At 40.7% G+C, this 18049-nt stretch overlaps 2 protein-coding genes across 2 annotated transcripts; both read left to right on the top strand.

The window, feature by feature from the left end:
• The first annotated feature begins 11 nt into the window (after window positions 1-11).
• On the top strand, window positions 12-3478 carry LOC306996968 (E3 ubiquitin/ISG15 ligase TRIM25-like). Its single transcript, XM_079609944.1, has 7 exons — window positions 12-135; window positions 765-1324; window positions 1485-1580; window positions 1871-2104; window positions 2306-2459; window positions 2541-2600; window positions 2702-3478. Exons 2-7 carry the CDS (start codon window positions 767-769, stop codon window positions 3220-3222), a joined length of 1623 nt encoding a protein of 540 aa, XP_079466070.1. The 5' UTR covers window positions 12-135; window positions 765-766; the 3' UTR covers window positions 3223-3478.
• Window positions 3479-7394: 3916 nt separating this feature from the next.
• Window positions 7395-17565, top strand: LOC306996963 (E3 ubiquitin/ISG15 ligase TRIM25-like). The gene is made up of 7 exons (XM_079609937.1): window positions 7395-7525; window positions 9192-9751; window positions 9914-10009; window positions 10380-10613; window positions 10835-10988; window positions 11074-11133; window positions 14946-17565. The coding sequence occupies exons 2-7, from the start codon at window positions 9194-9196 to the stop codon at window positions 15491-15493; spliced, it is 1650 nt and encodes a 549-aa protein (XP_079466063.1). The 5' UTR covers window positions 7395-7525; window positions 9192-9193; the 3' UTR covers window positions 15494-17565.
• Window positions 17566-18049: the final 484 nt, after the last annotated feature.

Here is an 18049-nt window from a genome sequence, read left to right as displayed (position 1 = left end):
AACCAGGAAGTTTGTGGATTCAAGAGAAACGAAACCTATTTCCCTGCTATACGAGCCGCTACTTAAGGATCCACACTCTTCTAGTTTGGTTAAAGCTGTAAAGGAGGGAATATTTGACTTGTTATTCTGTCAAAGGTAAGAATGTCAAAAATTCTTCACTAATTGTTTTATGTCTTCTTGCTTGCATTGAAAAAAGAGCATTCAATTTTTACTCTATGTATGATAATAATTATATGTTAATCTGGATGTCTTATGTGTATTCTTCTGGTTACGTGTGAAGATTTTAGGATTCGTTTATATTAATACACAAAACTAAGCATTTAGTTAAAGCTCCAGTCCGTAACTTTTTTGGTTTAAAAATTATACAAAGTATAATATGCACGGACCGTTTGACGTGTTATGATGCGATCGTTAGATTTACATTAGATTTTTCCCTTGGTTGGTCAGAACAAAAGTGGATGTTACTTATTCAGTGACATTTTCCGGGGAGAAATTATTATGTTGGTCATACTTCCAAAAAGTATAATCTAATCTGTGATTGCGAATGACAGGATCCTCACCGGCACAGTGACTGACAGCCACACATTCTCCTCAAAACATTGGATTCATCCGTGCCGAGGCACAACGCGTGTAAAGTTGATAATTCCGTGAATAACTGCAATTGCAGATTTCGAACAGAGATGGTGACAAAGAGGAAAAACTACGGACTGTAGCTTAATTTTTTTTCATTAATGATTTACATGTGGATTTATGTACTCTTTCAGAAATGTCTGAATCTGCAGCGAGTCAGTGTGTGGATCAGTTCAGCTGTCCAGTCTGTCTGGATCCTCTGAAGGAGCCGGTGACGATTCCCTGTGGACACAGTTACTGTATGAGCTGTATTACTGACTGCTGGGGCCAGAAGGAGCAGGGGCCGCCGTACCGCTGTCCCCAATGCAGAGAGAGCTTCAGTCAGAGACCTCTACTGAAGAAGAACACTCTGATAGCTGAGATGATGGAGACGCTGCAGAAGACGTCCCTACAAACGGCTGCTGTGGAGTGTGATGTTTGCACTACAGAGAAGAACAGAGCTGTAAAGTCCTGTCTGCAGTGCTTGGCCTCCTTCTGTCACACTCACCTGCAGTTTCACTATCAATCTCCTGTGTTTATGAAGCACAAACTAGTCGAAGCTTCCAGAAACATTCAGGAGAACTTCTGCCTCAGTCATGGGAAACTACTGGAGATTTACTGTCAGGATGATCATCAATGTATTTGCTGTTTGTGTACTGATAATCATAAAGGACACAGTGTGGTGTCTGTGGATTCTGAATGGACTAGTAAAAAGGTAATATCAACAATAAAAAAAAAAAACATGCATAAACTATTTTAATATTATGATTATTATTTTTATATTTAATTTCATCGGCTGTAATTTCGATTAACCTTGTTACACCTTTACCATATTTTGTCTATTTTTGCCTATTTTTTTATGTGAACATCCTCAGAAAAAGTTAAAGAAGATAAAGGTGTCGTGTCAGAAGCTGATCCAGAAGCGAGAGAGAGGTCAGCAGGAACTCAGTGAAGCTGTGAAGCTTCTTAAAGTATGTTTCTTTATGTGTTCTTCAGTTATAAAGTTTGTTTGACACACACAAGTTGGTATTTTTAATTTAATAAATGTAGGTGTGACCAGAAAATGTTTGGCTCCAAATATTTTTTTTAAGCTTGACAGCCACTGTCTACCTACATTGTTTGGAACAGATACAGTTTAATTTGACTGTTTGTACATTTAGAGAATTTGACAAAAAGAAAACGAAATTCCATTATTTTGACTATTGCACCAATTTGAGTCACAACAATGTTCTCCATGATCAGATCTGTGTGTCTCTGACAGAGTTCAGCGCTAGAGACCATGGAGGACATTGAGAAGGTCTTCACTGAGCTCATCTGCTCTCTTGAGAAGAAACACTCTGAGATTAAAGAGCAGATCAGAGCTCAGGAGAAGACTGAGATAGATCGAGCAGAGGAACTTCACAAACATCTGGATCAAGAGCTGACAGAACTCAGAAAAAGACAAGCAGAGATTGACAAACTTCTGATTACTGATGATCAGATCCAGTGTCTGAAGGTAATGAAAGTCTTTTAATAATCACGTGTGTAATTGATTTACTTTTGGTAAATCTTTAAGTATTTATTTTATTCAGTGGAAACAGTCACTTGTGCTGATGCCAAAATTGTAAGAATCTAAACATTATTCATGGTGCTTGTTTTGGAAAAGATCAGTTCTGCTTCACAAATTATATTTGAATTATTATTATTTTCATTTCAGAGCTGTCAGTCTGTGTGTGTTTTACCCACATTTAAAGATGTCCCCAGCTTCACTCAACACACTCATCTGTCTTTTAAAGACATTTCGATCTCAGCCTTCAGAGAGGTTTTGGAAGACTTCTGTCAACAACAGACTGCTAAAATATCTCCAGAAGGTCTGAATCTTTTGATATGTTATTGTGTCATCCGTACTCATAAACCAACAATTTAACCACACTTGTTTTTTGTCTCTTCAGTGTCAAATGTAAATGTTATAAAGCCTCCAGGACCAAAGACCCCAAATTCTTTTTTGCAGTGTAAGTTGAACTGTGGTTTATTCAAGGCAAATACTCATTTATTAAGTATCAGTGGAATGTTTACTTTGTTCAATATTTATTTTTTCTTAATTCCTCCTCAGATTTCTGTGAACTTCACCTGGATCTAAACACTGCACACAGAAACCTGAAACTGTCTGAGGAAAGCAGGAAAATATCATATTTTGATAAAGATCAGCAATATCCCGATCACCCAGAGCGATTTAATGTGTTTCCTTACATTTTGTGTCAAGAGGGTTTGTCCGGTCGCTGTTACTGGGAGGTCGAGTGCAGTGGGAACGACTGTGCTATAGCAGTTTGTTACAAAAGAATTAGACGTAAAGGAAACAGTGATGACTGTAGTCTTGGCTTCAACAAAATATCCTGGAGATTGTGGTATTTTCGGCAGAATGTCTATTTCACACATGCTAAAGCCCAAGTCTCAATCCCTGTTTTCTCCTCCTCTAGAATAGGAGTGTATCTGGATCACAGAGCAGGAACTCTGTCCTTCTACAGCGTCTCTGACACAATGACTCTCCTTCACAGAGTCCAGACCACTTTCACTGAACCCTTATACCCTGCGTTTGGGGTTGGTATAGGTTCTGCTGTCAGGATCATAGAGTAGAAGAGAATTCAGACAGTCGTAGACAAGAAATAAATATAAGTGATCGAGTTTTAGATTCGATTGCTTATTCTCCTGAAATGTGTATGTATTTAAATTAAAATGTAATTTATAGTTTGGATGAACAAAAGGCAAACAATTTCTTAAACACCATCAATGAATATTCAACACCCATTTAAGACACTCTCTGCGTCTGTGAAACAAAACATTTACAGAGCGGTGTTACTCAACCACATGAACCATGTTATATTATGTTTATTAAATGCAGCCTATTCTGTTGTGTTGCTACCTGCTAATAAGACCGCCTTTCTATAATATAAACAATTTTTTTCTTTTACAATTTGAATAACTGTTGACTTCAGGATGAGGTCTGATTTTGATTTATTTTTATTCTCTTTCATAACTATCTGATCAACCCGATCTCACCAAATGCGTCTATATAGCACGCAGTGTGTTTATCGTGTAATATATACGCGAAAATGAGTTTTTACGTGCATAGTATACGCATGGATAGCACATGGTTGGGTTTAGGGTGGGGTAGGGTGCGTGTGTATTATACGCTTGGGTAGGATTAGTGGTGTGGGGTGCGTGTGTATATCACGAAATTAAGTGCGTATCATATGCACGCGCAAAACTGCGTATCATATCCACGTAAAAACTCATTTTCGCGTATAAATTGCACGATAAACACACTGCGTGCTATAGAGACGCATTTGGGTGAGAACAGGCTGATCTGATGGTAAGGTGAGAAACAATCATTTTGAAACCACATATTTAAAAAATATCCTCTATCAATACATGTTTCTTCAAAAGATTCATCTTTATATTTGTTGTTCTTCGGTGCCCTATGCACAGCTTCACTACTTCCTGAACTTAAGCAGGGTCCTTTGTTTCCTGTCTGCCAGGATTGGCCAAACTGATTAATCCAGGTGTGTCTGATTATTGTTGTTGGTCAGACACACCTGGATTAATCAGTTTGGCCAATCCTGGCAGACAGGAAACAAAGGACCCTGCTTAAGTTCAGGAAGTAGTGAAGCTGTGCATAGGGCCTTGTAACACTCAATTCCTCCAATCAGAAACAAGCTCGAGTGATGACACTTAATCTGCACATGCTCAGTAGGACTCTCTCTCTGTCTGTGGAAAAGGAGCACGATGATTTCACAGCAGAAGCTTTCAACAAAACACGTATTTTGATTTGTGAAAGTTACTTTTTGGATGTTCAGTTTTTTGATTCTGCTGTCTTAAGTTTAGATGAAATTGTGTAGATGAGATTGTGTGAATAGAGTTTAACAGTTTTATTTAAGTATGGCAAATCATTATGTCATTGTTTATGGAAATGTTTAGTGTTACACATTAATTAATGTGTTGCTTTTCAAAAATACAATGACTATATCTGCACATGATTAAGTTATTATGTTAATATGTCTATCTTGTGCCATTTCATTAAAGTTTGGTTAAAGACTCTTCTTGACTCATCAGCTGATCAATGTATTTGAGTAAAATATATATTTAAATAATTAAAATATAGTTACCACAAAAAATTGTTGCCTGGTCTTCTAAAAAAATAGGAATACTTTTGCTTTTTGAATGCATATGATTCCTGACTTTGAACCATATACAAAAAAACATCCTAAATAACATTATTAGATACAGTGAATTGATTACTTATATTTGAGATATAGGTTAATATGACTTATTTTTCAGTGTTACAATTGCCCCCAAACACTGTTACAATCTCCCCCGCCAAGGGGACAGTTGTAACACTCTGACTTCTTGCATTTAATTCAATTTTATAGTCGTGTCCTTATTAGTGAAAATGTATCAATTGTATTATCAATTAGTATATTTGTTTCTTCAGTTATTTAACTAAATTGTCAAGACACATAGATTTACATGGAATATTTAATTTCACATTTTTTATTAAATCGTCAAAAATTATATCAAGCATATTTTACATTTTATTGATCTTTCTCTCATTATCTCACACAGAACATGTCATGTATTGACTGACTATTGCAATAGAGAGGTTCCTTTAAGAGGCTAAAGCCTGGGGAGGACGTTCCTCTTTTGGGTGAATATGTGAAGAGTGTTCTCCGGGCTGGCCGAGCTAGGATGCTTGTTCTACGCTGCCTTGAGTTCAGTGAAGGTTCACAAGGCTACGAATGTCTCATTCTGTGGAGTTTTTTAGGTTTAGATTGGATAAATATCAAACCAGCTCCGCTTCCACGGAACAAAACTTCAGGCATTCTTGGGGCTGCTTAACTTTTACAGCTGCTTTCTTCCCAATAAGGCCACCGTCCTGGAACCCCTGCATCTTCTTCTAGACCAGTCTGCTACTTGGCAGTAGGGTGCGAAGCACAAGATGGCATATGCTCAGGCGAAAGAGTTGCTGCAAACGGATAAAGTGCTAGTGTACTATGAAGAAAAGAAACTGCTGGCAGTGGTTTGAGACGCCTCACCTTATGGGCTTGGGGATTTATTGTTCCACATGGAATATGATGGCCAGGAGAGACCCTTTTGCTTTGCTCCCAGAACAATGACCACCACTGAGCGGAATTATGCCTAAATTGATAAGGAAGTTTTGCCGTTTATTATAATTTTTTTCCCGCTTTCATATGTACTTGTACACCCAAAGCGCTTTACAATCATATCAGGGAATCTCTCCTCCACATGAAGGGACTCGCAAGGAGTTATGTGTGGTGGCCGGGCATGGACAGAGGCGTTGAGGAAACTGTCAAGGCGTGTGAAACCTGTCAGATGTCACGTCATGCACCTCCTAAGGCTAAAGTGCAGCCTTGGGAGTGGACGACAAAAAGATAGTGGCGAGTGGCAGACCAGGCTCGCTTCTTGTTGTCACAGCACGTCACACCCAATTCATCAACCGGAAAAAGTCCTGCTGAGTTGGTCATGAATCGGCGACTCACCACTGCCCTGGATAGTCTGCATCCTGACCATGATGGTGATATGCTCCGCAGACAGGAGCTGAATGCTGAGAAATGCCCTGGCACAGTCAGAGAGTTTAGATCTAAGGACTTGATGTACATGAGAAGCTACACCAGAGATTATAAGTGGATGCATGGAATCATCGTAGATGTCACAGGCCTCTTGTCATACAGCCGCTGTTGTGGCAAATTCAGATCGGGTCTCAAAGAAAGTCTTCAGATCGGGTCTCAAAGAAAGTCTTCAGATCGGGTCTCAAAGAAATCTCTCAAGAGTCGAAGTTAATTCTTCTGAGACCTGGAACTTCGACTCTTGAGAGATTTCTTTGAGATCTGGGACCCGAAGGAATGTTGTGTAGTCCCTACCAGCCGTTTGTTGTAGTCGTTTTCTTTAAAAGCAAATATCTTCCTTTGCTTTGAACTTTGAGCGTTGTAACTTTGCAGATGTTGTTTATGCTCAAACTGCAACATTACACACTAACTAAAGTTAGAAAAGTGAAATCACACTTTACCACCCCTTTAACAGACCTTAGTAGAAAGTTTGTTTCAGATCTATCTTTATATGCCTGCTTTTCTTCAGTTTAGTAGGCCTATGTAAGTATGTTGCCATTTGATCAAATAAAGAGAAAATCAAATGAAATGGTGCAGTTTGTGTTAATAGCATTGTAGTGATCATTGGGTGAAAATGTGGCTGTTTTAGGAAATATTTTGTTTCCAGAATTCATGATGTGAGATTGTGTGTGATTATTATTTTCTCCACCGCATCTGAATGAAAACCTGCTGTTCTTATAACAAAGAAGCATCACTTATTAAAACAAAAATAATTTCTAAAAGGTTTGATGCCAATGACGTACAACAAACATGAAATCATCAAATCTTTTTATTATTTTACACACATATTCCTGGAAGTGTGTTAGAAGCAGTTAAAACAAAGAAACACATTTTCTGTAATTATAAACCATTCAACTGCTGATTATTGGTGTCATGAGATACTGTATAGGATTTTAAGCATAGTGCAAAGAGTAGAGCAGTAAAACTGCAAAGTCATGGCTTCACATAAAAAAACTTTCTCTCTCTCTCTCTCTCTCTCTCTCTCTCTCTCTCTCTCTCTCTCTCTCTCTCTCTCTCTCTCTCTCTCTCTCTCTCTCTCTCTCTCTCTCTCTCTCTCTCTCTCTCTCTCTCTCTCTCTCTCTCTCTCTCTCTCTCTCTCTCATGCACATCTGAACACTGATAACCAGGAAGTTTGTGGATTCGAGAGAAACAAAACCTATTTTCTTGCTACACGACCCGCTACTTAAGGATCCACACTCTTCCAGTTTGGTTAAAGCTGTAAAGGAGGGAATATTGGACTTATTCTGTCAAATCAGGTAAGAACATCATTGAATCATAGAAACTATTGGTTTTATGTCTTCTTACTTACATTGAAAAAGAGCATTCAATTATTATATTTGATAATAATTCTATGTTAATCTGGATGTCTTATGTTTATTCTTCTGGTTACGTGTGAAGAGTTTAGATTATTTTATATTAAAGGTAGGGTAGGTCAGAATTGTCTAAAAAAACTTTTATTCAAATTTGTTTAAACTGTCTTTATATACCAATGCATAATTAAAATGCAAGTACACTCAAAAAAATTACTCTTTGAATGAACATAAAAAAATCATGGAAAGGATTTCCACATGATTAACTTGCTTTATTTCAGCATTATGCAATTCTGTTATTCCAATTTAATGTACTTGCGTTGGGTCAACTTAATTTATTAAGGTTGATTCAACTTATTTACTATGGTTTGGCACAGCTTAATTTAATAGTGTCAGCCCAACTAATTTTAAGGTTTTCTGACATGATTCAACATGATTCAAGTGTTTTTGATTTTCAATCATCCATTAATATTTCATTTATTTTAGTGACACATAATTAAATCGATAGACTATAAGTACCTATTTGCTAGCAGTAGCACATGTTAGTAAATGCTAAGATTTACATACTCCTTCAACCAAAGCAGTTTAACTTAACTGAATCAGTCCACAGCCAAACAAAATGCTCCACTCTTCTCCACAATGGTAACCCACTGTAATTTAAAAGGTTCTAATAATTCCAATGTAATTGAACATTAAACACAATTACACACTATCAAGTCTTCCCCTTTTCTAATTTTCTCAAAAAAACATAAAATAACACTTAATTTGAACATTTATTCTCTCTTAATTTAACCATATGCAAAGCATGCTGGGAACTAACAAGCACCGCCCAGTTTCATTTAATGCAACACAAATCATTCATGTAATCCAACACAAACGGATTAAGGAAACTTAAATTTTATATTTAAGCAGATTGAACACAATCAAATTAAGTTAGGGCAAAATGGCAGTTGGCGTCGCACTATATCGCCACCCTCTGGATGTAAGAATTTTTTACTTAACATAAATGGTTTGTGTTTAGACAACACGTTAGGATTTTGTACTGTTAAGATGAGACATAATTACGTGGACCTTAATAGAAAAAAACATTTCAAGTCAACAAACACAATTATTATAAGTAAACTAAATATAAATATATTATGTAAAGTGTACAACCTTCCTAGTTCATTTTTTTGAGTGTACTCTGAAATAGAGAGTATAAAAAACCGAGTGGCTGTAGTGTATTTAATCTTCATTAAACACAGCTCATTAATTCCATTCACTCCCACCTAAAAACGGGTGCGCGACTGCGCGCACGTGGGCAGAGCCAATAATAGCGGCGGTAGTCATGGCGACGGAGAGTGACAGTCACGCAAGCCAATCCTGTGATTCGTCCCGAATGGAAATAATGAGCTGTGTTTAATGAAGATTAAACGGTCTAGAGTCACTCGATTTTTATACTCTTTTTATCAGAGTACTTACATTTTAATTATGCATTGATATATATAGAAAGTTTAATCAAATTTGGTAAAAAGTTTTTATATAAATCCTACCTACCCTACCTTTAATACACAAAAATTTTATACATGTACTTTCATTAATGATTTACATGTGGATTTATGTACTCTTTCAGAAATGTCTGAATCTGCAGAGAGTCAGTTTGTGGATCAGTTCAGCTGTCCAGTCTGTCTGGATCCTCTGAAGGAGCCGGTGACGATTCCCTGTGGACACAGTTACTGTATGAGCTGTATTACTGACTGCTGGGGCCAGAAGGAGCAGGGGCCGCCGTACCGCTGTCCCCAATGCAGAGAGAGCTTCAGTCAGAGACCTCTACTGAAGAAGAACACTCTGATAGCTGAGATGATGGAGACGCTGCAGAAGACGTCCCTACAAACGGCTGCTGTGGAGTGTGATGTTTGCACTACAGAGAAGAACAGAGCTGTAAAGTCCTGTCTGCAGTGCTTGGCCTCCTTCTGTCACACTCACCTGCAGCTTCACTATCAATCTCCTGCGTTTATGAAGCACAAACTAGTCGAAGCTTCCAGACACATTCAGGAGAACTTCTGCCTCAGTCATGGGAAACTACTGGAGATTTACTGTCAGGATGATCGTCAGTGTATTTGCTGTTTGTGTACTGATAATCATAAAGGACACAGTGTGGTGTCTGTGGATTCAGAATGGACTACTAAAAAGGTAATATCAACAATAAAAATAAAAAACATGCATAAACTATTTTAATATTATTATTATTATATTTCATTTTATCGGCTGTAATTTCGATTAATCTTGTTACACACCTTTACCATATTTTGTCTATTTTTGCCTATTTGTTTTATTTTATGTGAACATCTTCAGAAAGAGTTAAAGAAGATAAAGGTGTCGTGTCAGAAGCTGATCCAGAAGCGAGAGAGAGGTCAGCAGGAACTCAGTGAAGCTGTGAAGCTTCTTAAAGTATGTTTCTTTATGTGTTCTTCAGTTATAAAGTTTGTTTGACACACAAAAGTTGATATTTTGAATTTAATAAATGTAGATGTGACCAGTAGCTGTTTGGCTCCAAATATTGATTAAAAAAGTGCTATAAAAGTGACATACAATTCACTGTATTCTTATAGAAACTTTAGTGGGGGGTTTTTAAGCTTGATAGCCAGTAATGTACTGTCTACCTATACTCTAAATTGTTTGGAACAGATACAGTTTAATTTAACTGTTTGTACATTTAGAGAATTTGACAAAAAGAAAACGAAATTCCATTATTTTGACTATTGCACCAATTTGAGTCACATCAATGTTCTCCATGATCAGATCTGTGTGTCTCTGACAGAGTTCAGCGCTTGAGACCATGGAGGACATTGAGAAGGTCTTCACTGAGCTCATCTGCTCTCTTGAGAAGAAACGCTCTGAGATTAAAGAGCAGATCAGAGCTCAGGAGAAGACTGAGATAGATCGAGCAGAGGAACTTCTCAAACATCTGGATCAAGAGCTGACAGAACTCAGAAAAAGACAAGCAGAGATTGACAAACTTCTGACTAATAATGATCAGATCCAGTGTCTGAAGGTAATGAAAGTCTTTTAATAATCACGTGTGTAATTGATATACTTTAGGACGCTCACCATTCATTGTTCTGTGCTTTAAGTATTTATTTTATTCAGTGGAAACAATCACTTGTGCTGATGCCAAGATTTTAAGAATCGAAACATTATATTCTGGTGTTTGTTTTGGAAAAGATCAGTTCTGCTTCACAAATTATGTTTGAATTATTATTTGTCTCATTTCAGAGCTGTCAGTCTGTGAGTGTTTTACCCACATTTAAAGACGTTCCCAGCTTCACTCAACACACACATCTGTCTTTTAAAGACGTTTCGATCTCAGCATTCAGAGAGGTTTTGGAAGACTTCTGTCAACAACAGACTGCTAAAATATCTCCAGAAGGTCTGAATCTTTTGATATGTTATTTTGTCTTTCATATATTCTTAAACCAACAATTTAACCATACACTTGTTTTTTGTCTCTTCAGTGTCAAATGTAAATGTTATAAAGCCTCCAGAACCAAAGACCCTAAATGATTTTTTGCAGTGTAAGTTGAACTGTGGTTTCTTCAAGGCAAACACTCATTTATTAAGTATCAGGCTATGTGTACACATGGCCGGCTATTTTCATAAACGGACATTTCACCCTCTCTGTTTTCAAAAATAACATCATGCACACCTGTCAGTTTTGAGAAAAGTGTTCGTTTACACCATAGACTGTAAAAAAAGATGGACGACGCCCCTTCGCTCTCTTCCATTGGAGAGAACTGAAGCCGCCAGAGTCCCGATATGGCCATCTTGGCCATCCTGACATCTTCGAACTTGAGTCTGCGCAGTAGCGATCTCGGGACCAAACCTGCGCAGTAGTGAGCAGGAAGTATAGCCGCGAAATCAAGGCCCCGCCCTCACTCTCGCAGAATCAATCGCAAACACACGCTCCTGCACTTTTAAATTAATGATAGAAATCTAGATATTAAATTTAAAGCTTTAATCTCCTCAGTCCTCCGAAGATCCCCCCCAAAAAAGTTTGTTGGTGCTTCAGTGACTACTTCGCTCAGAGAACCTTTCAATTACAGCTGTCAATCCTGACGTCACACCACCGCATCAAATAACTAACTAAAAACAAACTTATTAAAAAAAAGTGTAATTAATTGTTTAGTTGGTCTCACGTGCCGTTGAATAACACAGGGAGGCGGGGTTTATGAGCTATACTAGGACCAGACACCAGGGGGCGATCGAGACGTTTTGGCTTCACTTTTCAGGGCTTGTGCGGCACGCTTGGTTTACACTAACCCGTGTATATGCCATCAAGCGAATGCGGCAGTGTATCGAGAAGCTCAAGCCCATGTTAGCCAATCAGAATCCCGAAAATAACAACAACAGCAACGAATCATCTCCTCTTATTGTGATGTCGGCTGCCTAAAACTCTGTTCCCTTTCAGTCGCTAATGTTTGACGTAACTGAAGACTCGGCTGCGTCACCACCTTCGGGGAGTGTAGCATTGCCCAAGTCCGACCCAGAATGGGTGGCTATGCTTTTCCGGGCCGCCAAGAAGGTCGGGTTTGCGTGGAACCCTCCACCACGTCCAGAACCTTCCCGGTTAGACGATTGTTTTTTTGGGGGCGGGCTGTGCTGGTTCTCAGTGCGCCGCCCAGGTACCATTCTTTCCGGAAGTGCATGAGGAGCTCACTAAGACGGCACCATTTATTGCCAGAAGACGTCCTAGTGGCTCCTCCCTCCTCACCATTCTCGACGGCGGGGCAGCTAAGGGGTATGTGGATATCCCGCCGGTGGAGCGTGCCGTTGCGATGCAGCTGTGTCCAGCGTCCGCTTCCTCCTGGCGGGGTAATCCACGCCTCCCGTCCAAGGCTTGTAAGTTTTCGCCCAGTCTTTCGCCGAAGGCATACAAAGCCTGTGGACAGGCTGCTGCTTCCGCCCTCCATGCCATGGCGCTTTTCCAGGCGCACATGGACATGAACAAGGGTGGTTCTGACCCAGAGCTCCTCCGGGAGCTCCGTGTGGCAACTGACCTCGCCCTCCGGGCGACGAAGGAAACCGCACGTTCCGTTGGTCAGGCGATGTCCACCTTGGTGGTCCAGTAGCGTTCTCCACTCTCGCTAAGCCCCATCAGGAGCAAGCCACAGGAAGTCGACCCCGCCCGTCCAGGCCGCTGCCAAACCAGGAGGCAAGCGGAGGTGCAAACGACCCTGAGACGGGCGACCCAGAGGTGGATCAAGTTGCTCTTCAGGAGATGGTGAACGCACCGCTCCTTCCCCTGGTGGAGGGCCGGGCGGATAATCTTTTGCTTCCTTTTTTTTTTGTTCCCACAATTTCAATAAAAAAGCAATTTCTGAAACCTTTGGGTCCCAAGAGGGCGCGCTTGGCGGTCGACGATGCTATGTCTTGTCACCCTCAAGCGCCTCTTTCATCGCCAGCGAGCAGCAGTGGCTGTGTTCCGGACGCCTCCGCACACTCACTCTGCCCCTCGACGGAAGCAGGTACGTGTTGCACCACACATTCAGACCCCACTTCGGGCCGCTGTGCCGTCCAAGTCGGGTCCCTGCATTCCACCGCGCTGCCCCACCCCGGGGTATGTCTGTTGGTCCCGCTTGCATGGTGTCTGGGAGCCTGGCTAGCGCTTCCCAGCCCGTCTCGCTGGCTCATCCGTACTATCAGACTCGCTATGCGATTCAGTTCGCCCGGCACCCCCCAGCATTCAGGGGCATCAGGGCAGAGATCGCAGTCCTACTGGCGAAGGACGCGATCGAGCCGGTCCCTCCAACCGATATGAAGACCGGCTTCTACAGCCCGTACTTCATTGTACCCAAGAAAGCCGGTGGGTTACGACCAATCTTAGACCTGCGTGTCCTGAACTGGTCCCTTCACAGGCTGCCGTTCAAGATTACGTAGAAATGCATTTTCAAGTGCATCCCCCCCCAAGATTGGTTTGCAGCAATTGACCTGAAGAACACGTGCTTTCATGTCTCGGTTCTCCCTCGACATATACAATGTTTCCGCTTTGCGTTTGAGGGACGGGCATATCAGTACAAAGTCTTACACTGGCACTATCGCCCCGTGTCTTCACGAAAGTCGCGGAGGCGGCCATTGCTCCCATGTGCGAGCGTGGTGTTCGTATTCTCAACTACCTCGACGACTGGTTTATCCTTCGGAGGAGGCAGACCCAGCCCTGGCTTTTCTCTGTCCCATTCGCGCTCTACACCTGTATGTGGAAAGAACGCAAAGCCTCAGGACCTCAGATCAGCTCTTCGTCTGTTACGGAGGCCAGCAGAAGGGGAAGGCTGTCTCCAAGCAGAGTATGGCCCACTGGATAGTGGAGGCAGGGCTTACGAAGCCCAAGGCGTGCCCTGCCCACCCGGGTTGAGAGCCTACTCCACTAACAGTGTCGCTTCTTCTTGGGCGCTGGCACACGGCGCCTTGCTGACAGACATCTGTAGTGCTGCGGGCTGGGGGACACTTAACACGTTCACTAGGCTTTATAGTCTACGTGTTGAGCCGGTTTGTTCCTGTGTGCTCGCTTCAACCAGCCGATAACACCGAAGTTCCCACTCTAGTGTTGGCTTGCTGCGCCACTCCCCTCCACATTGAGCTGATGCGTGCGCCTTTTGCTCCATTCGAGTTCCCCATTAGGCGAACCCTGTAGAGATCCTCCGCACCCGTTTGGCAGTTGGAGGTTGCGGAGCGTCCGACGCCAGGCGTAGTGCTCGTATGATTGTGTAACTTGTGCTAGGCTGGGTTCCATATGTGGTGATCTCTGCGGCGATCCCATATGCGTATTCTTCCGCGATCAGCTCCCTGCGGTGAGCCCGTGTCTTTCCCTTGGCAGAGTCCAGTCCTTCTCAGGCTGGAGCCACCCCAGTGACATTCCATATGTTGCACTGCCCCTATCGGCCAGTCCATATGTGTATTCTCCACATGTTACCACCCTTCGGGCATGATGTGGCTTCCACAGCGTCCCTCTCCCCTGGAAAGGCACGCTTTCCCAGTGTTATCCAAAAGTTCCACTGTGTGGGTTAAAACGGAAAAGCAGTTCGAACTCCCTCTACGCAGGTCTTCCGCCCCAGCCAGTTGGGGGTCTGAGAGTCTTGCTTAGGGCGCTGGATGTGGCAGCAACAGTGGCGTTTTCCATGGGATCCCAATTACGTCGTCACGTCGCCGTTTCAGAGGCGAATTCTCCATTTGCGTGTAAACGAAGAGCACAAACAAGGGGAAATGTCTCCGTTTTTCAAAATAACCATGTACATGTAAACGGTGCATCAATGGAAATGATCTGTTACAATTAGATCATTTTAGACCAAAGTTTACTTTGTTCAATATTTCTTTTTTGTTCATTCCTCCTCAGATTTCTGTGAACTTCACCTGGATCTAAACACTGCTCATAGAAACCTGAAACTGTCTGAGGAAAGCAGGAAAATATCATATTTTGATAAAGATCAGCAATATCCCGATCACCCAGAGCGATTTAATTGGTTTCCTTACATCTTGTGTCAAGAGGGTTTGTCCGGTCGCAGTTACTGGGAGGTCGACTGCAGTGGGAACGACTGTGCTATAGCAGTTTGTTACAAAAAAATTAGACGTAAAGGAAACAGTGATGACTGTGGTCTTGGCTTCAACAAAATATCCTGGAGATTGTGGTATTTTCGGCAGTATGTTCATTTCATTCATGCTAAAGCCCAAGTCCCAATCCCTGCTGTCTGCTCCTCTAGAATAGGAGTGTATCTGGATCACAGAGCAGGAACTCTGTCCTTCTACAGCGTCTCTGACACAATGACTCTCCTTCACAGAGTCCAGACCACTTTCACTGAACCCTTATACCCTGCGTTTGGGGTTGGTATAGGTTCTGCTGTCAGGATTATAGAGCAGAGGAGAGTTCAGACAGACAAGAAATAAATATAATTGATCGAGTTTCAGATTCGATTGCTAAACTCCTGAAATATGTATGTATTTAAATTAAAATGTAATTTATAGTTTGGATGAACGAAAGGCAAACAATTTCTCAAAGACCATCAATGAATATTCAACACCCATTTAAGACACTCTCTGCGTCTGTGAAACAAAACGTTTACAGAGCGGTGTTACTCAAATGTTTTGTCACATGAATCATGTTATATTACGTTTATTAAACGCAGCCGCTATTTTGTTCTGTTGTGTTGCTACCTACTAATAAGACCGCCTTTCTATATAAACAAAACAATTTTTTAACAATTTGAATAACTGTTGACTTCAGGATGAGGTCTGATTTTGGTTTATTTTTAGCCTGTTTCATAACTATCTGATGGTAAGGTGAGAAACCACAATTTTGAAAACCTTTTAAAGACACATATTTAAAAAAATATCCTCTTCTATCAATACATGTTTCTTCAAAAGATTCATCTTTATATTTTGTTGTTCTTCGGTTTGATGGAGACAATAGTGGGCAATTGTAACACACTCAATTCCTCCAATCAGAAACAAGCTAGAGTGATGACACTTAATCTGCACATGCTCAGTAGGATTCTCTCTCTGTCTGTGGAAAAGGAGCACGATGATTTCACAGCAGAAGCTTTCAACAAAACACATATTTTGATTTGTGAAAGTTACATTTTGGATGTTCAGTTTTTTGATTCTGCTGTCTTAAGTTTAGATGAATAGATGAGATTGTGTGAATAGAGTTTAACAGTTTTATTTAAGTATGGCAAATCATTATGTCATTGTTTATGGAAATGTTTAGTGTTACACATTAATTAATGTGTTGCTTTTCAAAATACAATGACTATATCTGCACATGATTAAGTTATTATGTTAATATGTCTATCTTGTGCCATTTCGTTAAAGTTTGGTTAAAGACTCTTCTTGACTCATCAGCTGATCAATGTATTTGAGTAAAATATATATTTAAATAATTAAAATATAGTTACCACTAAAATTGTTGCCTGGTCTTCTAAAAAAATAGGAATACTTTTGCTTTTTGAATGCATATGATTCCTGACTTGTAAAATAATTTGAACCATATACAAAAAAATCCTAAATAACATTATACAGTGAATTGATTACTTATATTTGAGATATAGGTTAATTTTACTTATTTTTCAGTGTTACAATTGCCACCAAACACTGTTACAATTGCCCCCGCCAAGGGGACAGTTGTAACACTCTGACTTCTTGCATTTAATTTAATTTTATAGTCTTGTCCTTATTAGTGAAAATGTATCAATTGTATTATCAATTAGTATATTTGTTTCTTCAATTATTTAACTAAATTGTCAAGACACATAGATTTACATGGCATATTTAATTTCACATTTTTCATTAAATCATAAACAATTATATCAGGCATATTTTACATATTCAGCAGAAATCAAATTTCAGCTGTGATAAGTTTACTCACTCCAGTAGAGGGTCATTAGTAGTGGACGATATAAACTACTTCATGATCTTCAATTGTGTGTCTAAGTCTAGAGATTGTAAATATGTAAGTAAGTTTATTAATAATGTTCAGGAGTTGATAATATGGGACAATAAACATTTTATTTCTCTTTCTCTCATTATCTCACACAGAACATGTCATGTATTGACTGACTATTGCAATAGAGAGGTTCCTTTAAGAGGCTAAAGCCTGGGGAGGACGTTCCTCTTTTGGGTGAATATGTGAAGAGTGTTCTCCGGGCTGGCTGAGCTAGGATGCTTGTTCTACGCTGCCTTGAGTTCAGTAAAGGTTCACAAGGCTACGAACGTCTCATTCTGTGGAGTTTTTTAGGTTTAGATTGGATAAATATCAAACCAGCTCCGCTTCCACGGAACAAAACTTCAGGCATTCTTGGGGCTGCTTAAGTTTTACAGCTGCTTTCTTCCCAATAAGGCCACCATCCTGGAACCCCTGCATCTTCTTCTAGACCAGTCTGCTACTTGGCAGTAGGGTGCGAAGCACAAGATGGCATATGCTCAGGCGAAAGAGTTGCTGCAAACGGATAAAGTGCTGGTGCACTATGAAGAAAAGAAACTGCTGGCAGTGGTTTGAGACGCCTCACCATATGGGCTTGGGGCTTTATTGTTCCACATGGAATATGATGGCCAGGAGAGACCCATTTGCTTTGCTCCCAGAACAATGACCACCACTGAGCGGAATTATGCCTAAATTGATAAGGAAGTGTTGGCGGTTGTTGTTGTTTTTGTGTCAGAAAGTTTCACCAGTATCACGCAGGCCGCCATTTCGTGATTTTTACAGACCACAAACCCCTGGGACTCCTACACCATTCCAAGCCAATGCCTGCCATCCTTTCACCACGGATGCTAAGTTTGAGTTTGATCATTGGAGCTTACAACTATGAGCTGTGCTACAGACCGGGCAAACAAATGGTCAATGCTGACGCTTACCCTTGCGCGCATCTGATGCTGCTGTTACACCACAACCCTTGGAAGTGTTGAATTAATGAGGCATTTATATAGCGCTACGTGTATGTACTACAC

Source organism: Phoxinus phoxinus (assembly GCF_949152265.1).
Source record: "Phoxinus phoxinus genome assembly, chromosome: 4".
Taxonomy (NCBI): domain Eukaryota; kingdom Metazoa; phylum Chordata; class Actinopteri; order Cypriniformes; family Leuciscidae; genus Phoxinus; species Phoxinus phoxinus.
This window is presented reverse-complemented; position numbering and strand designations above follow the sequence as displayed.

Excerpts from the sequence above, each read along its gene's own strand:
- LOC306996968 (XM_079609944.1), top strand. The coding sequence starts at position 767 with ATGTCTGAATCTGCAGCGAGTCAGTGTGTGGATCAGTTCAGCTGTCCA. Across the intron at positions 1,581-1,870 it reads AAGCTGTGAAGCTTCTTAAA|AGTTCAGCGCTAGAGACCAT; the intron begins GTATGTTTCTTT and ends TGTCTCTGACAG. Across the intron at positions 2,460-2,540 it reads TGCTAAAATATCTCCAGAAG|TGTCAAATGTAAATGTTATA; the intron begins GTCTGAATCTTT and ends TTGTCTCTTCAG.
- LOC306996963 (XM_079609937.1), top strand. The coding sequence starts at position 9,194 with ATGTCTGAATCTGCAGAGAGTCAGTTTGTGGATCAGTTCAGCTGTCCA. Across the intron at positions 10,614-10,834 it reads ATCAGATCCAGTGTCTGAAG|AGCTGTCAGTCTGTGAGTGT; the intron begins GTAATGAAAGTC and ends GTCTCATTTCAG. Across the intron at positions 10,989-11,073 it reads TGCTAAAATATCTCCAGAAG|TGTCAAATGTAAATGTTATA; the intron begins GTCTGAATCTTT and ends TTGTCTCTTCAG.